Genomic DNA, 21,239 nt, shown 5'->3' with positions numbered 1-21,239 from the left:
ATAAAGATAAAGATATAAAGATATAAAGAAGAAGATAAAGAAGATAAAGATATAAAGAAAAGATAAAGATAAAGATAAAGATAAAGATATTATATATAAAGATTTAAACAAATTTAACTCATTAATTATTCATAATATTATACTTTTGGTTATAATAAGTATTATATAATTGTCAAACTTCATTAATGTATGAGATTATTTTTATCATTTAAAATTAATATGGTTAAAAATAACGTTCCCATGGAGATCAATAATAAACTTTAACCATTGATATTGATTTTATATAACAAAAATAACCACATAAAAAGAGTTTACTAATGGAGTTTGATAATTATACAACATCAACAACTGAAAGTTCAACATAATAATTGACAATTATGAGACTAAATCTATTTAAATCAATTAATCGTAACTAAATTTCTAAAAGTGAAACAATTCAGTTTATATAAACTGAATATATATATATATATATATATATATATTTTTTTTTTAAAAAAAAATTGAATATATACTTGAACTATTATGCAACCTGCTAGATACTTTAACTATTATGCAACCTGCTAGATAGAGTGTTTACCTATTATCATGTGAAATTGCATATATTTAGAGTGTTGAGTGACCTAATTGCATTTCTTTTTCGTTCAGTGACCAAATTGCATTTTCACATTTTGTTCAGTGATCAATTTGAACCTTATTCCAAAAATAGAATTTATCTAATTCTCATAAAATATTTTGAATTTAATCAATTATTATACATTTAGTATTTTATATGCGTAATTCGTAAAAATATATGCCCAGTATTAATACTCAACATTAAAATATTTTTTTTTTAAATAATAGTATATATACCTTTTAAAATTTATAAATGTAGAATTTGTATTATATTAACAATATAGTTGATAATTTGAGTAATAATTATGGTATGATTGATATTATTAAAAAAATATATATGTGATAAATTACTAAATATAATTATGGTAACATTTAATTAAAATCTAATGAAATTAAACTTATTTTTCATTGCCAACTACCATGTAGTGTGATGGCATCCTGGTTACCCATCCAAGTGGATGGTCAAAGGTGTAAAGAATCATAAGTTTGTTTATGCATGTATGTGCATTGTAATAATAATGAAAAAAAGATAACATAAGTTATAATGGTAGAGGGATATTTGTCCAAAAAATTGTATATTACAATTCTTATAGCATAATGTATTTTTTTTTTTTTTTAAAGGAAGAGGGCGGGGAGGGGGCAGGATTATAATATGGATTAAGATTTATAATGTTTTTAGATTATAAATAATTTTAAGTTTAATAAAATTTTATTTAATCTCGAACAAAACTAACTGATCAGTCAATTCAAAATAAATGTAAAAATTGTAATTGTCTTATTGTGGACACGATTACAAGCATTTGAGATTCAAACATAAATTTTATTTGAATCAAATTAACAATTTTTTTTTTAACAAAGTCATTTCTTTACCTAGTTGTGTGGAGTGATTAAATACTCTGATTTCATGATGAATGCTTTTGAGTTGGATTGTTCTAATTAATGATTTTTTTACTTAAAAAAAAAAAGAAAAAAAAAGAGAGTAATGCATCAATGCTAACTATGCATCCTATATGAGAATTGATTTTGTGTATTAAATAAATAAATAGTTACAAATAAAAAAGGAAAATAATTCATTTTCCTTTTTTTTTTTTTTTTTTTTTGTCTTCCCAAGTAAACTTTGGAATAGCCCAGAAAACTCCTCACCCGACACTACCTCGAATCTTGAGTTCTTACAGATCCCCCGAAGAAGTCGTACACTCACTCCCATATCGAGGATTCCGACTTTCCGAGACAACAATCAAAAGAAACAAATCAAAAAAACAGAAACAAAAGCCAGCAAACGAACAGAACCTTTAGGTATGTGTATATATATGTGTGCTAGTACAGAGTTTGATGCTTTTACTCGTAGAGAGCGGAAAAGACGACAACTTTAACGACATTGGCGCTATGGGTTTGGCCAGAAATATATTTTCTTTCTCTTCTTCTTATACTTTTTTTTAATATAGGCTGTTGTTGGGCTGCATGAACACAAGAAATTAGGAGATTTTTCTGCTTGTTGGAATGTTGATATTATTGGGTTTGGCAGTAATTGAAAGGTTTTGGCTGATAAAGTGGGGGATTTGATTGATTTCAGGAGGGAATTGAGGCGGGATTTGCGTGTTTATTGAATTGATTATGAGGGTTCTTCAAATGTATGATAATTGGGGAAATTGGAAATGGGAAATGGGAATCTTGGAATTGACTTACTGAATTATAGCTAGTGGAAGTGACTGTCCCAGGCTGTTGCTTAGCTGGGAGTTATTTCTGGAATCTATTAGAAGGTTTGACATTTTTTGTTGATTCTAACTTGAAGTTTCATTGGGTTTTGAGAACACAAAAAGAACCCCAGATCACTGTTGTTTAATTCTGGGGGTGAATAGAAGCTGGTGTTGATTGATGATTGATCTTTCTGCAATGTGAAATTGGTTTGGTTAAGAATGGTTTCAAGAATTCCTGGCTGGGCTGCATATGCTGATTGTGATGGGTGATGTTAAGGTGTGTTTTCAGGTTTAATCTTGGAGTTTATAGTTTGAGGCCTGGATTGTATTGAAGGGACTTCATGTTAGGATCCAGTGTTTACCACTTACGCCAAAAGCTATAACTGGCAAAGGCGCAACTTTATTTCTTTAGAGATCGCCACACATTTTCGAGACGTTGGGTGTTGGATTTGGCCTTTACCCTTCACCGACCTCTGGCCAACAGTCCCTCAGCCACCAGGTGCTAGACTTGGTCTTTATCGGCCTCTGCCCAACGCTTCAAGTTCAGCATACAATGGATGATGCTTGTTATAGCGCCAATGCGTTGCCGCCTTTCCTTGCCAAGACGTATGAAATGGTGGATGATCCCTCCACTGACCCCATTGTCTCCTGGAGCCAGAACAACAAGAACTTCATTGTCAAGAACCCACAGGAATTTTGCAGGGATTTGTTGCCTAAATACTTCAAACACAGCAACTTCTCGAGTTTTATCAGACAGCTAAATACTTATGTAAGATAAACGTTTAGTCCTAGGTTTGTGATCTTGATTCTATACTGAAACTCTTTACTTTCTTGTTAACCAGGGATTCAAGAAAGCCGATCCTGAGCAATGGGAATTTGCGAATGAGGACTTTGTTAGAGGTCACCCTCACCTTTTGAAGAACATCCATAGGCGCAAGCCAGTTCACAGTCATTCCGCGAAGAATCTTCAATATTCTTCTCCATTGAATGAATCGGAAAGGCAAGGGTACAAGGATGATATCGAAAAGCTAAAGAGTGTTAAGGAGTCACTTCAGTTGGAACTAAAAAGACACGAAGAAGACCAGCGAGGATTCGCGTTCCAAATGCAAGGGTTGTCTGAACGTGTGCAGCAAGTAGAGCAACGCCACAAGGGCATGTTATCCACCTTATCTCAAATGTTAGATAAATCAGAGCTCGCTATAGGCCTCGTGCCTCGATTGGAATTACACGATCGAAAGAGAAGGTTTCCAAGAAACAATTACATGGACTATCAAGAGAGCTCTTCACAAATTTTGACCACTTCTTTTGTAAATGGAGAATGGTTAGATCGATTGGAGTCTTCTGTGATCTTCTGGGAGAATATGTTACAATCTGTTTGTCAAACCGGGATCCAACTGAATTCAGCTCTAGAAGTGGATGAATCTACAAGCTGTGCAGGTAGCCCATCTGTATCACAGCTAAGCGGGGAAGTTGGAGCTAACACTTCTAGAATCGATGTAAATTCAGAGCCTAATGCAAACCCTGGTCCCATAATCCCGACGAAAGAGCAAGCAGAAGTACCAGGGATAGCCACAAACGTGCCAACCCGAGTAAACGATGTGTTCTGGGAGCAGTTTCTTACTGAGAATCCTGGCTCGACTGATCCACTGGAGGTACAGTCAGAAAGGAAAGATTATGATGGCCGAAAAAGTGAAAGAAAACCAGTTGACCTCGCAAAGTTTTGGTGGAACAAGAATAATGTAAATAACCTTACAGAACAGCCAGGACATCTTACTCAAGCCGAGAGAACCTGATTCGGTTGATTACGTAATATTCTTTTCGTAAATGCATATTCTGTTTTTAAAATCAGGGAGTAGATAGAGATATTGAATCATTAGTACCACTATGCTTTGCACGATGCTTATAGTTGATTCTTATGCTGTCGCTTACATTCTACATTCTATATATATCATGCTAATTTTACGTCTAATTATGTTGATTGATTGAAATTTTCCTGCTTGGAATTGCAAACCGTTGAATTGGTTGAAGAATTCTTCTTTTCATTAGAAGTTACACTAATAAATCTGTCAGCTTTGGTTTTGTTTGAGACAGTGACCCAAGAAGTTTTCTCAGGTCCCTACAAGTTTGCAAGCTGTGAAAAAACTATCTGATGCTATTCATTCTTATGTTTCCAGCTTGCAACTTTGGCTGCTCTTTAGATGGTTTTTTGTTGAGTGACGAGAGAAATCCGTAACCACTATCTGAGTGTATGTACTGAGTAAACACTTTAGATGGTTTTTGTACAATATTTTTCTTGTGGTCCGAATTATGCCCATAGACTTGACTCTACTCGATATCTAGCCCAAAACCTCTTAATGTGGTGCACATATACAAGAATTGGTCATCCTACCTTATATTGGCAGGTTGGTTATGGATTGTTTCATCTGTTGGGTTTATATAGGCTGTATTTATCCAATTGCTGAAAGAGAACAAGAATCTCCCTCCCCACCACCACTCCCTTCTACCCACTAGGGGGTCCAACTTGGTTTGTTTGTTTTTTAGGTGGAATTTTTTTCACCATGTAACTTGTTTTGAAGAACTGAACTATTATGTCCGTAGTTAGCTTATCAATTGTTCTAAACAGTTAGGTTTTTATCAATTAAATTTATTCCAGTACATTTTAGGGTGTGTTTAGAAACCCGAAAAATGATTTCTGAAAATCATTTTCTGAGTTTCCAGTATTTGTCAAGAGGGAAAAATAAGGCCAATAGAAAATATGCTCTTAGTCAATGGAAAATGAGTATGTTTTTTAGGAAAATGACTTCCCTTTTCTTTTTTTTTTAGGGAAATTATTTTTCAAGTCTTTCACCAAGCTCTGCCCTCTCTACAGGCCAAGTCGCCTTGCTCGACTTCCTCGTCCTTAATTTTTACCAAGCTCAACTTCTTCGTCCTCTTCTTCTTCTTGTCTCCCGCCGCTGCTTCGCCGTCCTTTGGGAGCTTCTTGTCGGCCTTCGACTTCTTCCCTGCTAGAGCCTTTTCGGCTGTGACAACCTTCTTTGCTGCAGCCTTCTTTTCAGTTGGCTACTTCTTCGCCTTAAGGCCATTGGTTTTTGAGAAAATGACCAGTCGGCGTGACTGGTTCCGAAAATCAGTCGGCGTGACTGGTTTTAGAAACCAAACAGAAACTAGTCTGGCCAACTGGTTTCGTATGCGACACCAGTCTGGCCGACTAGTTTCCGAGCGGTAATTTTGTGATCTCTCCTTGGTTATTTTGTTGTGCTCATTTTCCTATTCATTTTTTGAAAAATGAACTAAACACATAAAGACAGTTTTCTGTTATGCAGCCAAACACGGAAAAGTAAAATGTTTTCTAGAAAATGACTCATTTTCTAATATATATATATTCAAAAAGTCACTTTCTACTTTCCAAACGAATTTTTATATAGTAATATATACAAATATAGTAATATATACTACACTTTATCCCACATGATAAAGTATTCATCTTCAAAATACCACACCATGCACCACCGGCACCACCACCACAACACCAGGCTATCATTTCAATGCCATCAAGAAAGAGGATGATGCTCTTTAGTGGAGTCACTGATTATATTATTGCTTTAGTCTAATACACGCCGATAATGATAGGTCAACGAACCATAATGCAGAAGAAGATTGCTGAAAAAGAAAGGCAAAGCAAAATCATCAAATATCATATACTATAAGTATATAGTGAAGTTGGATCCCATATATTTATATATAGTAAACAAAACAATGGATGGTATCGGCTTTCTGGAATACCAAATGGTGCAGACACCATCATTTTAAAGAAGAAAATGCTTTTTTTTTTTTTTTTTCTTTTCTTCCCACCATCCTCTAAGAACCAACACCAACTTGATTTCCTTTATTTACCATTAGCCCATCACTATATTACTTCGTAAAAGATTTGCACTCCAAACTCGAGAATTCCTCTCGAGATGAGTCTCAACCGCCTTAGATCAGTCCTTAGAAGGAAATAGTAGGACTTGGACACGAGTATACCGTGAGTACCAGCAAAGCAGACTATTAACCTTACTTTAGATTGTTCAATCATATAAGTTGTGGCCTTAGATCAATCCCTAGAAGGCGATAGTAGGACTTCAACACAAATACACCGCGACTACCAGCGAAGCAGACTATTAACCTTATTTTAGATTGATCAATCATATAAGTTGTGCTCAAAAGACTAGTCCCTAGAAGGCTACAGTAGGACTCAGACATACACTAATACACCGCGACTACCAGCGAAACAGACTATTAACCTTACTTTAGATTGATCAATTATATAAGTTGTGCTCAAAAGACTAGTCCCTAAAATGTTGCGGTAGGACTCGGGCACTAGTACATCGTGACTACCAACAAAGCAGATTATTAACCTTACTTTAGATTGATCAATCATATAAGTTGTGCTCAAAAGACTAGTCCCTAGAAGGCTTTAGTAGAACTCAGACACTAGTACACCGTGACTACCAGCGAAGCAAATTATTAACCTTATTTTAAATTGATCAATCATATAATTTGTGCATAATATTAGTCCCTAGAAGGCTGTATTAGGACTCAGACACTATTACACCGCAACTACCAGCGAAGCAGACTATTAACCTTACTTTAGATTGATCAATCATATAAGTTGTGCTCAAAAGACTAGTCCCTAGAAGGCTGCAGTAGGACTTAAACACTAGTACACCGTGACAACTAGCGAAGCAAATTATTAACCTTACTTTAGATTGATCAATCATATAAGTTGTGCTCAAAAGATTAGTCCCTAGAAGGCTGTATTAGGACTCAGACACTATTACACCGCAATTACCAGCGAAGCAGACTATTAACCTTACTTTAGATTGATCAATCATATAAAGTTGTGCTCAAAAAATTAGCCCATTACTATATTCTAATAATTAAATTACAAATTTATATTTATATATATCATATACTCAACACAATGAAAAGCAACACGAGAAGAACATTTATTTCATTGTTACCAGTAATCTAGTCTCATGTTAGAGCAACCCACCTCATGTTAGAGCAACCCACTACTGGGAAGTGGTCAATGATGATATCCTATGAGTAGTTGATTCAAACATATGCTTGGTGTTCTTATTTTATTTTATTAATAATGTATCACATGTTGTCTATCATCTCTACAGTTGATTTCACATTTATGTGTATATATTATATGTTAAACACGCATCCTCATATGTGTGGGTTGATTACTTTTGATTTGAACTCATACCTTTGACATGGAGTTGACTCTAATATCAAATTTAAATATGTGATTTATCTCAACTAAAAGACTAAATTAATAGTTGGATTGCACGTGTGTATATTATATGCTAACTTTTACATAAAGTACAATGATACAAGATTTAATACATATAAACAAATACATCATAATGCGATTTCGTGACAGCCATTAATCTTTGTTTATGCTTTTTAATCTCCATAGCTGAGATCAGAATATTAGGCGCATTGACCACTTAATTAAAAATGATATCCACAAACTTTCTAATACTTATTTTAGGCATTATTACTTACTAGTCACCATTCATCCACTTGAATGAATTTAGACAAATTCACCAAGAAATGGTCTGCCGACATTAGCAAGAGAAACTTAGAAATGGTATGCATATATAGCAAGAGAAACGTAATAGAACTGCAAACTTTACTGAATTAGTCTTATTTCGAAAGAGATGTTCTGTTCCGAATAAAGCTCATCTGACTTTACTTAATTAGTCTTGTCTCGAGAAAATCGCTGAAAGCTCAACTAATTTTATTGAATTAGTCTGGTATCTCGAGAGCTATTATAAATATAATTCAACTTTACTGAATTAGTCTTGTCTCGAGAAAGTCACTGAAAGCTTAGCTAACTTGATTGAATTAGTATTGTTTCTCGAAAAGTATACGGAATGCGTATATTAGAACAATATGAAAATTTGGATAAAATACGGATTCATAAACTATGGCAAGTACCAAGTTGCATTATCACTGCCTATGATTTCCTGTTGGATCTAATGAGCCTTGCAACAAAAAGGCATTACAACTCCATTATATGATCATATTTCACCCCAATACAAAAAAGCACAGAGAGACTAATTGAATTGATGTATGGCATTTCTAATCTTTTTATTTTGTGGCATTTATAGATCAATAAAAGAATTTTTTTTTTCGAGTATTACAAACAAAAAAAGGTTACATAATGGAGGGGAGAACAACAGATGATGGATGGTTACCATTATAATACTGGCACAGAAATGGACATTTGCACCGAGACATCACTCGCAAAAGTTGTATCTCTAGTGGTGGCCGAGTTTCCTGCAAATGCATATCCTACGCCCAACCCGCCATAGTGCATCGAGGCGTGCTCACACCGCTGGAAAACCCGGGCGAGCGATGCTGCTTTTCTCCGCGCGCGTTTTGTCCCGGTGAAGAGCAGCGACTGAAGCAATCCTGCCAAGGCAGGTGCCTTTAACACCCTCTCGGTTGCAGCTTCCCCGCCGCTTCGACACAGCTCGAGCAACGCTGCAACTGCGTTCTCTTTCCCTTTAGGCGTCCCGCATCTCATCATCCCGATTAGCCCTGCCACCGCTGTTTCTTCCTTCCCAACTGCGGCTGCCCCGATTGGCTGCCTGACAATCAGTGCCAACGCACCGGCTGCTTCTTCGGCTACCCCTTCGCATCCCAACGCCCCGACTAACGCGTTGACAGCTCCGGAATCTATCATTCTCGCGCAGTTCTCCGTGTGAGTAGATAAGTTGAATAGAGCTGTCACCGCATCCTTTTTCCCTCTCAGTGACCCATCTCTCAACAGCCCCGCCAATGCTTCTACTCCGCCATCTTGTTCCGCAATTCTTTTCTTATAGTCGTGAACAGCGGAGAGGCTGAATAATGTCGCTGCAGAGTTTTCCCTCGCCTCCGACGTGTGCCCGAACCTTAAAACTCCAACTATCAATTCTAGACACCCGATTTCGTCCATAATTCGGCTTTTATTCTTTTCGTAGATCGACAAATTAAGCATTGCAGTCACGGAATTCTCTTGTGCGACTGCATCCGGAGACGAAAGCAGATCTTTCAGATGATGAATCGCCCCAGCCTCGGCTATGTAAGCTCGGTTCTCCTTGCCAGTTTTTGCTAACAACCTAATCTCCCGAGCAGCGATAGTTTTTGCACTCTGCGTCCCATCTTCTAGCTGTTTTATTAGATGAGCTGCCGTGGCTTTATTAGCCTCGAACGTCGCCTTGCCAGGCGACACCGCTGCAAAACCTTCACTGCACGACTCTCCCGGCTCGGGCAGATCGTACGGGATTTTATGAGCAGCACACCACTGCATAATCAAATTCTTGAGAGCCCGATTTGGCACAAGACGAGTATGAACAAGCATTTGCCCCGTCTTTGGACAATTACAATGACCCTCATCCATCCACCTCAATATGGAAGCCCGGTCATACGTCTGTCCCGTGGATACAATCACCGGATCCCTCATCAAATCCAACGAAATTGGACAGCAAAAATCCTTTGGCACCGAAACAAACGTCTCCGCGATTTCTTGAGAAATTAACCCCTTACTAGGGTTCTTACTATGCCTTCCAACCCCAAACTCTACATCGTCCTCGTCAAATCCAAACAGCAAGAACCGGGAGTATCTCGCCATTGCCACAAATCCGTTAAGCACAGAGGCTGTGGGATCAATATCCCCTTCATGGTTCACAATCTGCTCCTCTAAGAACTCAATTTCCACCCTGCAACTCCTCGCATCACGAATCTCCAACTTCTCCACAAAGAACGAGTATAACTCAAGAGAATCTGGGATTTTCCCGTTCTCAAACTCATCCAAGAATTCATACAACTTCAACCTCAACAATTCATCGTTCTCATCGATAAAAAGTTTGGATTTTTTCGATTGTTTCTGTAACAATACTACTTGTTCCCTAACATCATCAGGCAAATTCAATCCATTTATTGGCAAAACATCCAAAAGGGTCGAAATTTCTTGGTTCAGATCATGGAAATGACCCGAAATAGAGTGGTTTTGCAGCAAAAGCCACAGTTTACTGGACTGTACACAATAATCAAGCAGGATTTTGGAGCGGTACAGCAGAAGGTACAGCTCTTTAAAGCACAGAAAAGCAGTAGAAGGAAACCTCGAAGAAGAAGAAGAAGAAGAAGAACCTCTGTTTTCTCGAAGGCATTCCATGGCGACGGAGAAAATCTGTATTTTACGGAGGAGAGATTTGGAGTTCTTCCGCTGGTACGCCGGCCCCTCCTTGCCGGAAAACGACGAAATCAGCTCCGTTGCCAACGCCGCCAGCGTCTCCACCAACGCCCAGTCCGTCAGATCCAGCGGCGCCAAGAACGCCTCCAGCGACGGCGACCGCCGCCGCCGCAACGACGAGAATATAGCCGCGGACGCCATTCAAAGTCAACAAACACCCACCCAACACCTCTTTCTCTCTCTAGACCGAAAAAGCTTCGGTCTTTATTCCTCCCTCTCTCTCTCTCTCAAGAATTCGCAAACCCAGCCCAAAAATCCTCAAGAAATCTTCGGATTCCCGGAGAAGACGACTTCGAAAATTAATGGCGATCCTTTTTTATTAAGGAAATCAAAAAACCAATCTTTTTGAGTGCGTGAATTGAATATGTACACATATAAGGAAACTATTAATCGCAAATCCGCGTGAGAAGATGAAGAAGATATGAAAAAAGGAAGAAGTTTGGAGAAAATGGTAAAGAACAGGGGAAGCGTCTGGGGTAGTTGTATACTTGTATTTATTAATTATTATTTCTTCTCCATTTCATCACCCAATTTTCAACGATTTCTACAGTATTCCATATTTCTTCTTTTATTTGTAAATATTTCTTTTTCTTTTTGTTTTTTATTGTGTTTTTTCTTATTGTTGTTTTTTTCCATTTTCCCATTTTCATTTATTTCCCTTGGCAAAATTCTGGGCTGCCCTCATGAAAATGACCTTTGCCTTACCTATGACGGATTGTACTATCCTTATTCTTGTCCATTCATTTTCTTCACCTCTTCATAGGCCTATACAAAAAAAGTCATGAATTCGAGTTTAATAAAAAAAAGACAATCTCAACTAAATTAATCAGACTATTAATATAATAATTATAAAATTATTAACTTTTTAAATTTGAGTCGATCAACTATAAATACTTTAAGCTGTTTTTTGTGAGTTTTTCAAGTCATGCCCTTAAAAGAGTCGGTCAACTATGGATAACGTAGACTGATTTCTACGAGTTTTCCTCGTTAGTTATCCAAAAATGAAGTGTTGTTTGTTAAAAAAAAAAAAGTTATGAATTAAAAGAAATGAGGGTATATTAAAAAAAAAAATAGTATAAAGTGGGGTTAAAATTGATTTCTTTTCATATATTGTTGACTTACTATTCCTTTTACCTTTATGAAGCAGTTAATCAAGGGGGCAGAGTAAGAAGAAAAAAAAAAGGTTCAAAAGTCCAGATGTAGAATGTATGATTCCCATAATACATTGAAGGGTTGACTAAGGAAAAGCTCATTTGTCCTTTTGCGGGCCCAATACATTACGCATGCAATGTTTCCAACCTTAAACAACACTATTATTCTATTCTCGTTAATTATTTCTGATTTTTTTTTTTTTTTGGGGTTTGTCCAATTAAAAATTCTCTTATTTTAATATCCATTCTTATTTCACTTCATATTTTTGACATATTATTATAAAATAATATTCACTTCTTTTCACTTTACTCTATTATTATTACTCCTTGTTAACATAGCATGTCCCTATTGGCAACAATTTTAATTTATTTCATTTTTCAATAAAATTAAACTAATAAATGGGTATGTTTTCAAAAAAAAAAAAAAAAAAACTAATAAGTATATAATGAATCGATTAATTTAGCTAACTACCTGAATTAATCAAAACATAATTTTTGAATTAATTTTTTAAACATAATTTTCAAAAAAAATCAAAACATAATTTCATAAAACTTAATTGATAAATTAAATTTCAATTTAATCACTTTCAAAAAAAAATTCAATTTAATCAATCATTTTATCAAAACATGCATAAGGTATAAATATTTTTTTAAAACCACTTATTGGTTTTTTTTTTTTTTTTTATTTGAGTCAATCAACTATAACAGCCTAAGCTTCTTCCATATCTATTAAACTAAAGAGTTAAGTTCGTGTAGACATAACAGTCTAAACTTTTGAAACCTTTCTTCCTGTCAAACCTTGCTTCTTCTTTGGGCATTTCTTCATCGGGTGGCCGCCGGCATATGGCCGAAACTTTGAGCCTTTGACGGAATTTCGTTTATTGGTCGGCAGTCTTCTATTTTCTTTTGTTTTTTATTTTTGTAGTTTCATAATAAAGTCCAGTGCCGATTCAGCCACCAACCATTCAAGGAAGTTGCGGTAGTTCAAAAGATTTAAAGTCCTTAAGGATTCCGCCAGATTTGGATAAAGAAGTGGTTTGATTCCTGTGGATCCGTAAAATAAAGTTCAAGAGGTGTATTGTTGCTTCTCTTTCTGTTGTGTTCTGCTTTTTTATCCTGTGTTTTTCTCTCGTTTGTGTGAAGAGTTCATTTTCCTCTTGTTTCTTTTGGCGAATTTGTTTTCCTCTTGTTTCTTTTGGCGAGTTTTTTTCTTCGTAAGTGTGAAACATATAAGTTAGTCATGGCATATGTGAACTTCATCCTAGATGACAAAGATGACAATGTAAAAGAGCATCTGCATCTCAGCTTGATGGATATATTGTCAATGAACGACATATGAAAAAGATATACTCAGGTGGTGTGCAAGACTTTTCAACCAAAGTTAGTCTTGACTACGTTTGATCAATTCTTCAATAATATTAAAGAAGCGTTAAATTCATCTAACGAATTCAACTTCAAATTTGTGAAACAGTCTGCGATTCAAGTTCTTTGTAGCATTGCTAGGGAAGTAGTTTCTTTGTCTGACTGTAAGGAATGGTTTACCGTTCCATCGATCCTATTTGTAATCGTTTCAGCTTATGATTAAATGAATGAACTTCTTTATTTATTATTTAAAAAAAAAAACAGTCTAAACTGATTTACCTCTTTATAGTCATTTATTAAATAGGACCATAAATTAATTTATCTCATAATTGTAAATTTCTCTTGTTATTCAAAAAATTTACTTTTTTTAAAAAAAATTAATTGGGTATATAAAATTAACGGAATGGAATTGTGTGGTCGCATAGAAAAGGAATCAGGAGTGGGTTAAGAAAAGGTGTTGGGAATAGTGTAATGTTTGCAGTATTAATTGTTGGGAAGAAGTGGGAGGGAGGCCTTGTTTTAATGAAGCCATTAAAGTTCCCAACAACCAAGGATGGTTTGGTTTGGATCAATAGCGATCGTATGCGTAGCTACGACTTTGATGAACACGAACCCTTTATTTATGACTGTTCTGACTTTTCAGCTCTTCTTACCAGATCATGATTTTTTATCTTCTCTCCTCTTTTTTATTGGTAGTGTATCAAGTATAATTGAATTATTGGTGATAGCATTGAGGGCAGCGTCATGCAATAAGATTATAGTGTAGAAAATTGTAAATTTGTCTTGTTGTGTATATGACTGAAATCTTAGTTGTAATATGAACTATTGATCTTACAAGCGACTATTGATATTTGAGAGTGGTAGTTTTTCTCTTATATGTTTCATGTGTTGTGAGATGTGTGTCATAGATTCTTATGTAAAAGTATTGAACAAAATATTAATATTTATTATATTTGTACAAGATTTTTGAGTAGTACATCTTTTTATTTCCATAACTTGTTTACTTGATAGTAACAACAATGACTCTACAAGTAGTGTGAATACTAATGCTACAATGTGTTCAGTTTTATGAACAATTTCCACATCCATTTTGCGCATGTTCATTTTGAAGTTCAAATTGACTACCCGTGGTACTTCGACTTTCAAATTGTTACAATTCGTGATCCAAGTAACTACCCATTGCCATTCAAGAAACTTTCAAAATTTAACCAACCTTGGTCCTCCTAGAAGGATCACGGCTAGTTAAAATTTGATAGTTGAAGGACCATTGATGGTTAACTTAGATCAGGATGATAATAATTTAAAAGTCGAAGGACTATAGTAATCAATTTGAAAATTTAAGACTAAACGTGACAAAACTACTATACTCGAAGTACTTCATGTGAAATTAACTCTAAAATAAATGACAAGTTTACTAATAGGGTGTTGCTATTTGCACCACCCTTTGGTCAAAAGTATGTATAAAGTAACTTGAAATTGTAAAAATGTGAAAACTTTCAATAATTACATAGGTGGTGTAAATAGTCAAATAGGGGTTCATTTTGCTATTTGCACCACCTTGGTCAAACCTCATTTATGAGGTGTAATTAATAATTTTTTAATTCAAAATTTAATTAAGATAAAATGGTACTTTTCTCCCCTAAGTTATATACTTATAGTACTTTTTTCCCCTAAATTATTCATGTTAGCATATTAGCCTCCTCAATTATTCTAAAAGTGACGATTCCCCTCTGATATATTAAATTGACATTTCTACCCTTAAAGTAAACATTTTATTTATTTTTCTTCTCTAACAAATTATTGCGTGTACGTAGGGATGATCACGGTTCGGTTCTAATTGAACCGGACACTATAGTAATCGAATTAAAAGTTTCCGGTTAAGGGAAAATTGTACACTTTTTTCCCCTGAGTTATATGATTATAGCACTTTTTTCCTCTCAGTTATTTGTTTATCCACACATTTGTTCCATCAATTATATTAAAAGTGATAGGTTTTCACCATTTTATGTTAGGTGAACATTTTTACCCTTAAAACTAAATATTTTATTTATTTTTCTTCTCCAACAAATTATTGTTTATATGTATGGATGATTAGGGTTCGATTCGAACAATTTTTTATGGTAATTGAAATGTCATCATATTTCATGATAGTTGGCTTAATCATATTATATATAATAATCATATAAAAATCAATTGCTATTAAATCAAAGTAATTGTAGATTACTAGTATATATGTCCTCTGATGAATGTGTGCATTCATCAAAAAGAGAGAAATCAAATATAATCTTAGATATAAAATCACACTCCAAAATGCCATTAGAACGTAATGGATTGTCAACTTCAATATGACTGCGAAAGCCTAAAAAATCAATACTTTTTCTCCATTTTTACAATAAAATTATTATTAAATTTATTTTTTTAAAAAATAAGAAATAAAATTTATAATAAATAAATAAATTTTGAACTGACAATAAAAAAAAAAAATGTTTGAACTGAACCGTGACCATTTGTACATATAAACAATAATTTGTTGGAGAAGAAAAAATAAATAAAATATTTAGTTTTAAGAGTAGAAATGTCTATCAAACATAAAAGGAATAAAACATGCCACTTTTAATATAACTAGGAGGCAAATGTAGATAAATGAATAACTAAGAGGGAAAAAGTGTTAAAAGCATATACCTAAGGAGAAAAAGTGTCATTTATAATAAATATTTGTAAAAAAAAATAACGTTTGATTAAAATTAATGAAGGTGGTGCAAATAACAATTCTCTATTTACACCATCTATAAAGTTATCACACATATTAAATAGGTGATGTAAATAATAATTAAGGTGGTGCAAATAGAATTTCCCTTACTAATTGATGGATATATTATACAGACGACCCAACCCAGGGTAGCAGCGTGGACCCGGAGCACCCAGGTGGAGCCCAAGACACCGCAGCCCGAAACACCTCGGCCCAAGGCACTTCGGAGGTGCCCAGACCCGAGCCACGTGGTGGTGGACTCGGGTCGGGTAGCTCGACCTTACCCGAGCTCGGGCCATGATGAGCTCGTGGACCTGACCCGACCCAGTCTACCCGGGTCCCCGGTCAAAGTGGTGATCTAACCGCCCCCCAATTTAGGGGGAGGCGGTGGGGGGGGGAGGGAGGGGGTTTAGCTTGTATAAAAGACCCCCTCCTTGTCCTAACAAGACACGTTCATGACATCTACTTACTATTCTATACACTTTGTCTTACCAAATCGTTGTAATAGCCGATTCTATGGCATTTAATATAATATACGGTCTCGCGGTCTTTTACGACAATGTTTTATATTATTTATTTATTATCTATATTACGTTCTTATCTGGATTTATTGATTTAGGTCTAAACCGAGTTAATTAAATCCATCACTAATAATGCGGAGAAAGAAAGAAAATGCTGAGAAGCATAGTTATGCGGTGAAACAGTTTTTGCATTAATTGGATTGCTTGAAACTTGAAAGTACAATAAAAAATATAAATAAAAAATATAAATAGATTTTATGTGTGAATTCATGTTTTTCTCCTTTTTTTTTTTTTTTTTTTTTTTTCATTTTTCTTTTTTGAAAGGTCATGTTTTTCTCTTAATTAGGCAGTCGCATATCTCATGACACCTAAACTAGTTTCATGATCTTGTTGTTATTCTTCCAAAAGGTTGAACTCCAACCCTAAGGCCCCCCCACACCTCAGCCCGACAGAGCATTTGGGAGGATGTAAATCATACTTACTCAACTGAACATGAACCACAAAGACTAGACCAGTACTCACTGCGCACAAGAAACCCCCTCATTTGTAGAGGGTTTTTTTTTTTTTTTTTCTTATTTCTTTTTAATAATATTTTAATGACTTTTTCATTGATATTCCATAAATCAACGTTAAACCAATATATATTATATAGGATAATGTTTATGTTTTATTCTTAGCCTTTTTTTTTTTTTGAAACATTCTTATTCTATTTTATTATATCTAGTATTTTATTATACACAAGTAAATAGTTTTGCTATAATATTAACACTTTTTTTGGGGGTCATTTTTTACTAACGAGATCAAGAAAAAGTCAACATAGAGATCTATTTTAAGTTACATTTCTCAAGTATATAAGATATCGAATGGTTCAATACAAAAAAATAGAATTGTTCAATAAAACCACTCAATTCATAGCCTTAACGTTTCAAAATTTTATTTTCAAATTTCTTGGAGTTTACTTTTCTTTTTTCTTTATTATTATTAGTATTTTTTTTTAGAGAATCATTCTCTTCATTTATCATCACGGAATATTACTTTTATATTCTCTCATACTTCGTCATCTGTTTCAAGACTGTCCCTTTGCCATTGAAGTCTGGAAGCTGGCGTCACCTTCCATCCACACCAGTGGGCACAGATTCACTCCTATGGAAGACTGGATACTCCTTAAGAGCATCCACATTAGTTGGAGAGATTTGGGAGATAATGTAAGAGTGATTAGGAAAGAGAATATGGGAAGGGGAGAAAAAGAAAGAAAGAAAAAAATAATAAAACAAAAATTGAAAATAAAAAATAATAAAAAATCTACCGCGTCAGCACGCCTGACGCGCTACACGGGCGCGTGCATTTGCACGCGCCCGTGTAGACATGGCTGTGCGCAAACGCGCACAGCCAATGTTCTTTCTTTTTTTTTTGTTTTTTCTTTTTTTCTGACATTATGCTTGAATTTGCAGAACAATTCTTTTCACAAATAACCCCACCCCACATTTGTTATTATCCCCACCCAAGTTAATAGATCTGACATTATCTCCTCTTTCACCATTGATGTGGATGCTCTAAGAGCATCCACATTAGAGCATCCACATTTGTGGATAATTGGGAGATATTTCAGAATGAATTCTCCCCACCCAAGATAATAACTAATGTGGGGAAGAGATAATGTGCGAAATAATTGGTCTGCAAATGAAGGGATAATACAGAAATGGTGGGACCCACCACAAAAGCCACCACTGGTGACAGCCACGCGAGTGCGCATGACGGGCGCGTGCGGTCAGGCGCGTCAGGCGCCTGACAGTCTGATTTTTTTATTTTTATTTTTTAAATTTAATTTTCCTTTTTTTTTTCTTTTTTTTTTCTCTCCCCTCCCATCTTCTCTTTCCTAATCACTCTTACATTATCCCTCTATTCTCCCCAACAAATGTGGATGCTCTTAGTTGGGGAGATTTGGGGATAATGTAAGAGTGATTAGGAGAGAGAATGTGGGAATGGGAGAAAAAAAAATAAAAAAATAACAAAATTGATTTAAAAAAAAAAAAAGATAAAAAAAAAAAATGGTCAGGCGCGTGCCGTGTGGGATGACTGCTGTGCGCGTTTATCTTGTCTGATATAGGGAATGCATTGGGAAGAGAAATATTTTTGTATTTGCAGGACAAATAATTCTATCATTAAGAGCATCACCATCTGTAGTTATTTTGAAGATAATGTCAGATGAATTCTCCTTGGTTGAAGATAATAACAAATGTGAGAGTGAATGAATTGAGAAATAATTCTCCTGCAACAACCCACATAATGTCAGAATTATTTCAGAATAAAAAAAAAAAAAAGATAATGCGCAATTGAGAGTGGCCGCCAGCTCAATTTAATTACTTTTGGCCGTTGCTGGCCATAGCAACGGCCAAAGTCCGTTGCCAGCAACGGCCATTTTCCGGAATATATTTTTTTAAATTTTAATTATTGTTTATTTATATTTTGTTCTTTTTTATTTAAGTAATTAATTTTAATTATTATTTTGTTTTGTTTTGTAATTACCTTATAAATTTTTATAGTATAGCCAACTTTTTATTATTTTCTTTTATTTTTTTTATTTTATTTTATTTTATTTTACAATTCACTATTTTTATTAAAATTATAAATTTATAAATAAAATAGATAAAGAAATTATTAAAATATAATGGGTTAAATGGTGGGTCCATAAAAAACTGAGAAATAACTTAAAACTGATGTGGAGAAGGGTTTTTTGTGATTGAGTGAGATAATGGATGATGAGGTGGATATTGGGGCCCACAAATAACTAAGAAATAACCCCAACTGATGCGGATGCTCTAACCCCACCCCACCCCACATCAATAAATAACCTCATCCAAGTTATTTCTTCTTACATTAACCCCATATTATCCACTAGTGTGGATGCTCTAACTGCAGCTGAAATATGAAGATGGACGCTGGCTTCTCGTGGGTGCGCTGTTTGTGTATGTCCTTTGGGGAATCTGGAAAGCTAGAAATGGAGTTGTCTTCAATGGCAGCAACACTTCCCCCCAACAAGTCGCATCTATGGCTCATACTAATGCCTATGAGGCTCATAATTTGTTAGGAAAACACAAAGGAATTGCTTGTGGAATCTGGAGATGGATTACATGGAAACCGCCCGATCCGGGTTGGCGCAAACTAGATACCGATGGCGCCATGAAATCATCTAGTGGTATGGCTAGTGCAGGGGGGATCGTAGGGATGAAGCCGGTAACTGGGTTAAGGGCTTCACTACAAAAGTCGGTTTGACGGACAGCTTCTCAGCTGAGTTGTGGGGCCTAAGGGAAGGTTCTACGACTTTGCATGAGATAGGGGATTGGTAAACTTTGGGTCGAGATGGACTCGGCGGCCGTGGTCGCCGTCATGAATAAAGATCACGATACATCTACCCCTGTGGGTTCTCTTATTAAAGATTGTTTAGACTTAGCACGCAGATTCACAAATATTCGTGTGTCCCACATAGGCCGGGAAGGTAACAAATGCGCCGACTGACTCGCCAACATGGGTCAATCCGCCAATTGGAAAACTAAGATTCTTGATAACGCTCCGAATAGCTTGATTGGGCTCATTTCAGCCGACAAGAACAACACACCCAACTTGAGGGTCAGATAATCGCTCTCTTTTGAGGGCGTCTAATGTATCAAAAAAAAAAAAAAATACTTCGTCAATTTCAAATTATAAAATATTTATTGAGAGAATACTTCGGAGTTTTAGAAAATGAATTTGATATGCTTTTATAGAGTTATAAATTATTCAATTTGGGGTATATATACCATGAGCGTTATTCTGTGGACCCGTGTTCATCATGCGCATGGTAGACACGCTCTACATTCATAATTTCTATACTGTAGATCCATAATTTCTAAACTGTAGATTCATAATTTCTATACTGTAGATTCATAAAATTTATAATGTAGATTTATAATTTCTATACTGCAGATTCATAATATCTGTACTGTAGATTCATAATTTATGTACTGTAGATTCATAATTTCTAAACTGTATAGTTATCAAATTATGAACACATAGTTATGTGATTTGTGAATAGAGAGTTCAACAATTGAGAATATGAACATTGAAAAATTATGAACATATAACTCTATAATTATGAACATATATTTATGAAATTATGAATCTACAGTATAGATTTTATAAATCTACAGTATAGAAATCATGGATCTACAGTTTAGATATTATGGATCTACAGTATAAAAATTATGAATCTACAGAATAGATTTTATGAATCTACATTATAGAAATTATGAATCTACAGTTTAAAAATTATGGATCTACAGTTTAGAAATTATGAATCTACAGGTTGTTGACCATGCGCATGGTGGACACGGGTCCACAACATAATTTGCCTATATACCATATCTTTTTTGAGTACTGTTTACTTTATTACAATGTAATATCTGTTCATAATTACTTTCTCAATCTATTGAAGCACAAAGAGTCAGTACTGCCTACAATAAGGCTCGAATCCACAACCTCCCTGTCACTAGACCACAAGGTCCTTGGCCCATATTTATCATATCTAAATCAAGTTAAATATAATATTGCACCAATTATAATTTAAATTTTAGTATTAAATTATTAACTTTTAAAATTGGAATAAGTGTCGAATAGGCCATCGAACTGCACCAAATAATGCAATTAGGCCACCAAACTTTAAAAAGTTACAATTGGATCCCTGAACTAACCAATTCTATTCAATTAGTTCAATTTGTAAGTTTTTCAAGTGGTTAGTAGGTCACCCCTAATTTAAAATATTTTTACAAAATTATTATTTAAATTTAAAAAAAAAAAAAGAAGAAAATATATCGTCTCTGC

General features: G+C 34.9%; 2 protein-coding genes across 4 annotated transcripts; one reads left to right on the top strand and one right to left on the bottom strand.

Annotated features, from left to right (window-relative positions):
- The first annotated feature begins 1,699 nt into the window (after positions 1-1,699).
- LOC109162393 (heat stress transcription factor A-4c) lies at positions 1,700-4,395 on the top strand. Of its 3 annotated transcripts, XM_019311098.1 has the most exons (4): positions 1,700-1,908; positions 2,599-2,652; positions 2,857-3,078; positions 3,152-4,395. In XM_019311098.1, the coding sequence occupies exons 3-4, from the start codon at positions 2,863-2,865 to the stop codon at positions 4,100-4,102; spliced, it is 1,167 nt and encodes a 388-aa protein (XP_019166643.1). In that variant the 5' UTR covers positions 1,700-1,908; positions 2,599-2,652; positions 2,857-2,862; the 3' UTR covers positions 4,103-4,395. The 3 variants fall into 3 exon arrangements, with proteins under 3 accessions (XP_019166643.1, XP_019166642.1, XP_019166641.1); XM_019311097.1 differs by having other exon boundaries at positions 2,599-3,078; XM_019311096.1 differs by lacking the exon at positions 1,700-1,908 and having other exon boundaries at positions 1,915-3,078.
- A 3,867-nt stretch (positions 4,396-8,262) lies between these two features.
- Positions 8,263-11,084, bottom strand: LOC109162499 (U-box domain-containing protein 17). The gene has a single exon (XM_019311207.1). The coding sequence runs from the start codon at positions 10,738-10,740 to the stop codon at positions 8,563-8,565; it is 2,178 nt and encodes a 725-aa protein (XP_019166752.1). The 5' UTR covers positions 10,741-11,084; the 3' UTR covers positions 8,263-8,562.
- Between the last annotated feature and the right edge of the window lie 10,155 nt (positions 11,085-21,239).

This window comes from Ipomoea nil, unplaced genomic scaffold (assembly GCF_001879475.1).
Source record: "Ipomoea nil cultivar Tokyo-kokei standard unplaced genomic scaffold, Asagao_1.1 scaffold2942, whole genome shotgun sequence".
NCBI classification, from domain to species: Eukaryota; Viridiplantae; Streptophyta; class Magnoliopsida; order Solanales; family Convolvulaceae; genus Ipomoea; species Ipomoea nil.
Note: the sequence above shows the minus strand (reverse complement) of the source record. Positions and strands in the feature narration are given on the sequence as shown.

Excerpts from the sequence above, each read along its gene's own strand:
- LOC109162499 (XM_019311207.1), bottom strand. The coding sequence starts at position 10,740 with ATGGCGTCCGCGGCTATATTCTCGTCGTTGCGGCGGCGGCGGTCGCCG.
- LOC109162393 (XM_019311098.1), top strand. The coding sequence starts at position 2,863 with ATGGATGATGCTTGTTATAGCGCCAATGCGTTGCCGCCTTTCCTTGCC. Across the intron at positions 3,079-3,151 it reads TCAGACAGCTAAATACTTAT|GGATTCAAGAAAGCCGATCC; the intron begins GTAAGATAAACG and ends CTTGTTAACCAG.